General features: G+C 40.3%; 1 protein-coding gene across 1 annotated transcript; it reads right to left on the reverse strand.

The window, feature by feature from the left end:
* Positions 1–2,933: 2,933 nt before the first annotated feature.
* Positions 2,934–4,063, reverse strand: TSHB (thyroid stimulating hormone subunit beta). Its single transcript, XM_035894885.1, has 2 exons — positions 3,902–4,063; positions 2,934–3,176 (listed from the first exon to the last, which is right to left on the reverse strand). The coding sequence occupies exons 1-2, from the start codon at positions 4,061–4,063 to the stop codon at positions 2,934–2,936; spliced, it is 405 nt and encodes a 134-aa protein (XP_035750778.1).
* Between the last annotated feature and the right edge of the window lie 1,174 nt (positions 4,064–5,237).

The following is a 5,237-nucleotide window of genomic DNA, read 5'->3' on the forward strand; positions in this document are numbered from 1 at the left end:
CAAAGCTTTTGCTGTTATCGCAGAACGGTTGGGGGTGGAAGGAGCCTCCGGAGGTCATCTGGACCACCCCCCTGCTCAAGGAGGGCCGCCTAGCAGATTCATGGAGGCTTTGCAGTTGGAAAAAAAAAAAAGGAAGGTGTCTGGAATAGAGTATCAGATTCCAGGAACATTCATGAAAACTGCAAAATTGAAAGCAAGACTTTTCTAAGAAAATCGAATTTCATATTTGTATCCTGTGAATTCTGGTTCCTTTATTTGCTATTTCAAGCAAATAGTGAATGGAATATCTAATTTCTTGGGAGCTACAATCATATTTCTAAGAATTATTTTGCATAAACAGAAAAAAATACAGCTTGCATCCCAAGTACCATTTTTAGGTGTCGCAGTTAATTTGACCCTGGTAACTCATGAGAATGCAGTCAAGCTGACAGAAGATTACTATTTCAGATGCTTCTTTGCCAGGGTTGAGAACATTTCTAATATTTGAGATCATTCGTGTTTTATGTATGTCAGAATTTTGATTTTCAGCTTGATAGGTTTGTAACTGATTCACATGAATGGCCTTTCTGAATATAATACTTAATTTAAAAATGGAAGTTAGTAGAATTCTACAGAAATGGGCAGTAATGAGTTTACAGCATAGCATGTATTAACTAGGAATCCGATCATTTGCCACATACTGACAATTTCTCGTCTGTCATTATATCCTTTGTATTTCAATCTGCATAAAGTTTGGTAATCAGGTTAAAAACTCATCTTGTTGGTCAGAAAAGATGTTTACAGACTGATTTATTTCCCTCTCATGCTTTCAATGGAGATAGGACTAATTAACCTGTTTAATAGACGGCAGTGGCACAAACGGGTGCTGCTGTGGTTGTAACTGATGCAAGACAGTGTAGCATTAGAGCTGGGTAATGAATCTAGTGGTAGGCTAAATTACCGTTTAGACTTTGCTCCTGCACATGAGACTAAGGTTACATGCAACATGGCAAACTAGATTATTTTGTCTTTCTGATTCCTGCACATAATCTTTTCTCCCTCTATGTTAGGAAGGGCTCGTTCTGTGTAAAGAGAGGTAGGTGGTAGGACATGGGTGCTGAAACATGCTGGGTCATTATCACCTTTCCCACAGAGATGTTGAAAATTCAGTTACAGGATGCTAAAAGAATGGCCAATTGAATATTTATTTAGCATCCTCACAGAGTACATATTTGGTTTGAGAATGTATTTCTAAATATTAATTACTTGATGTTTCTACTAAAAATTAACTTTTATACTCTTATACAAAATTTTAAGGCTCCAAGTGTTGTGGCAGTTGGCATTGTTTCAGGTTGTACCTTTGATTGCTGGAGGGCTGTATTCAATATAGGTCATTTTTTGTACGTAGCACATGAGTTCTGGAAGGGAGGGCAGGGGGCAGAGAGAATTCTTGAGCTGAGAATGGGTGGAGAGCAGGCCCCTGATGCTTTCAGTGCTAGTACCTAACCTCTGTGAGGTACAGGTTAGTAACTGCTAATTTCCATAAGAAATTGCATGAGTGAATGGAGATTCTGCTATGGATGGTGGCAAGAACATCACATATTCCAGCATCATTCTTCATGAGGGATGAAGAAGAGCAAGAACTGGATTTTCAGGAGAAAACACAAGGAACTAAGTTACTTCCTGCTTCATTTCAGCATCACAGTGCCTCGTGAGTAAGGTCTGCTGTTCAATACCTGGTTGAAAGTTTGTAGATATCACCCCACTGCTAACTAGAGTGTGTAATGTCAAACCTGCTGTGTCCTGCTCACAGTACTCCTGGACCATCAGAGGTCACATTTACTTGAGCAGGTACAATTTAATCAAACAGTGATTTCATCGCTCCTATGGTAGGTAATAGAGGTGAGTGACAAAACTGCAATTGTGTCAGTGGATTCCATAAGCTCTTCTACTTTGTTTTGGAATCGCTCAATCCAGGTGGAAACTAGCTCTCATTCTCAGGGATTGGTTTAGTACAGTCATAGCTTGCCCCAGAGTCCTCAGGTCTAATGAAACAATAGCACTCACGGGGGGGAATCTCAGTGGAAAGGGAAGAGTGGGTGGTTTACATTTATTTCCTTATTCCTGGGTTTGCCCTTCTCACCTGTGCATGTTCAGCACACAGGGTGGGGGCTCAGCCCACATTGCCACTCACAAGGGACCAGCTGACCTGTGTGGGGAGAGAGTTTTTTCTGAGTTTCACTAAGTTTGATGGTATTACGGTCCCCTTTTGGGGAGCGGAGTGGCAAGATTTGAAGCTTCACTGATTTCTTCAGTGCCCACCGAGAGACAAGTTTTTCAAACACTGTACTTAAATAGAAAAGAGAGGCCTAGTCCACTAGTGCAGACATGAAGAAGTACGCCTAATGAACACAGGTCTGGGCAACAGTGGTGATGACATCGAGTTATAGCGTAGATAAGCAAACTATGTGCTTAGTCCCCGTTGATGACACTGAAGCTAGGGTCCTCAAAAAACCTAATATTACATATATGGAAAAACACAATTGCTAATATGAAGGCTGCAAGTATATGTCAAAATCTAAATCTAATTGAAGTGTTCAATACAAAGACTATGTATTGCAGGTTTTTTAACTCTGAAATATATCGAATGTTTTGTCTCTTGAGCATCTCTTTACAAAATACCTGGGATTTATGAGAAAAGGCTTATACATATACAGAGTCATTTCTCCTTCTTCCCCAAAGTAAATTACAGGTGGGTTCTTAATACAAACCTGGAGTCCTATGATTCTGTTTTTGTGGGTGTCACAGAATATCCAGTTAATTGAATTAACTAGTGATACATCTTTAGACTAAAACTTTGTGCACACCAATTTGCAAACCTGTTATGAAATACACTTTTATTTATGTTTAGTTGTGAGCAGAGAGGTACATTTCAACCACATTCTGTTGGAAGCTTACATGCCGCAGAGCTTCCGTGGTTTAGTGCAATAGTTTGTCCTAACCTTCTCATGAACACAGTCACTATAATCAGTGTTACATTTACCACATTTGCAGCTCACAGCCACAGGGTAGGAATAATAAGGGATGGTGTGATGAGGACAGCCTGGAATCAGTGCTGTTTGATATAACATCTCTTTATATGTGCACACGTTCTGGGACAAAGCACTTTTGAGTAGCAGCTTCTTGCCATTGCTGTCCTACAGAAGAAAAAAAGAAAGGCATTGTTTCAGTGAAGCATACATGAGCATCAGAAGACTTCCTTTGGTGTTTTCTCAAATGTGCAGAAAGCAAACCTCTCTACTCTTAGACTGGCTCTGATATTTTCAGCATACTTCTGTTCAGATCTGAGATTTTGAATCTGCATTGAATTGGCATTGACCCACCTTGCTCATATGGTTTTAACTAATCTGCTTTGCTCAGAGTGCTAACAGTGCTTTGTAATCTGTATTGGCTGCCTACTGACCAAGGTGGAACTTAAAATGCTATGTTGAACAGTGAAGCTCAAGCAGAGTGTTCAGCATGCCTACATGCGAGAGATTCTCCACAGCTAGCTGTCATAACAGTCATGGGAGTAAAAGTTACCCAAGTCACTTACATTAGAGTGGCTAAACATAATCATCTTCTCACCTGTTCCATCCTGACCCCACAGACTGACTCCAGAGGCTCTGCAGCAACAGCAGCAAGTCAGTTCTCTGCTATGCCACTGGTGTTATAAACTCTAGTTCCAGAGGCTTGGCATTTCTCACCCATACCTTTCCAAAAAGCTAACTTGAACACACAATGATAGTGTGATTTTTCTGTCTGTGATGAACACTCTTAGAATTGGATCATCTACACACCATTTTCCAGTGCAAACAGGCACTTGTTTTGCAGTGATGGCCATTACAGAAACAACTGCCTAAAACAGAGTAATGCCTTGTACCCGAGTCATGCAAAATCCAGCGCAGATGGTGGTGTTGATGGCCAGGCAGTAGGCACATTCCCTTTTCTCCACATGGATTATATACTCAGAAGGAGCACAAAGTGATGCTGTTTGACTGAAAGTCAAGCCAAAGAGGAGAGACATCACAAAGAAGGGACTCATGCTAGATAGGGGAAAAACAAACAAAGCAAACCCTAAGTAACATTACATGTACCTTCCAGCCATTTTCTCAGAATTTGACAAGAGCAGTTACAATAGTCACAGACTAGAAGTCATCTTGACTTTTTTTAGCTACAGCCTGACAAATTCTTTCCAATCTCAGACCTTTAATTGAAATAGTACTAACCACTAAACAGAAAAGAAGGGTAACCAGGCCATTAACAACATACAAGAAATTAACTTTTTCCCCATTAAAGCACATTGCATGGACCTTTTTGCTGATGAGTGATAAAATGCTGCCACAGAAAAATAACAGGAACTCAAGTATTTGAAAATGTGACATATGTGAGAGAAGATGAGCTCTAGAATTAACCAGAGATGCTAAAATAATCTCACTGGTTTAAAAGTCATTTTCTGAAGAAAGCTTCTCATAAAATGTTAAAGAGAAAAAGAAACAGCTGTGCATCTCAGGCTTACCACTGTATTTTTTACTTCCCAGTTGGCTTAGAGGCATGATGAAATGGGAACATGCCAAGAATTAAATACTAAATTCAAGCAAATTACAACGAAGAACATCAGCAAAGAGTTCAAGTCAATGAATCCCCACTTTATCTGGCTGCTGTGCTGACCTCGCTTCTCAGACCTGCTGGGACATCCTGAGAACAAAGCTTTGATCGGCTCCGAGACAATTAAAGGGTCCACTCTATAGCCTCTAAACCACAAACTTTAAATGACAGTGCCTACACACACATGGACATCACCCTCTAGTCTCTTCCAGCTGTCAGTTTCCCATAGCAAAAGCCATTCATTGCACAGTCTGGTTTACCCTGTAGCTGCAACAATGCAAGTCTGGAAAGACCAACCTCTCGTCAGCTGAGTTCTTCCCTATTACAGGAACCTGATTCTGCCTTGAGCTGGGAGAGGCAGTGACCCAGCACAAGCTCTTTGTGTGCTTTATACTCTCCAGGCTAATTCCAGTCTGATCTTACTGTTTATATAATTGCATCTGAATTGCTGCTTTCTTATCGCAAAATCATCTATTGAAAATTCATACTGAACCACGAAGCAAATGTGATAGGAACAAATGTGTCCATAATATCCTAACCTGGAAACTGGAGCTGGAAATCTAATTATTTTAACAGTCATTCTCAGGCTTTTAAACTAACCACTGCTTTAA

This window comes from Egretta garzetta, unplaced genomic scaffold, assembly GCF_000687185.1.
Source record: "Egretta garzetta isolate BGI_Z169 unplaced genomic scaffold, ASM68718v1 scaffold245, whole genome shotgun sequence".
Lineage (NCBI taxonomy): Eukaryota > Metazoa > Chordata > Aves > Pelecaniformes > Ardeidae > Egretta > Egretta garzetta.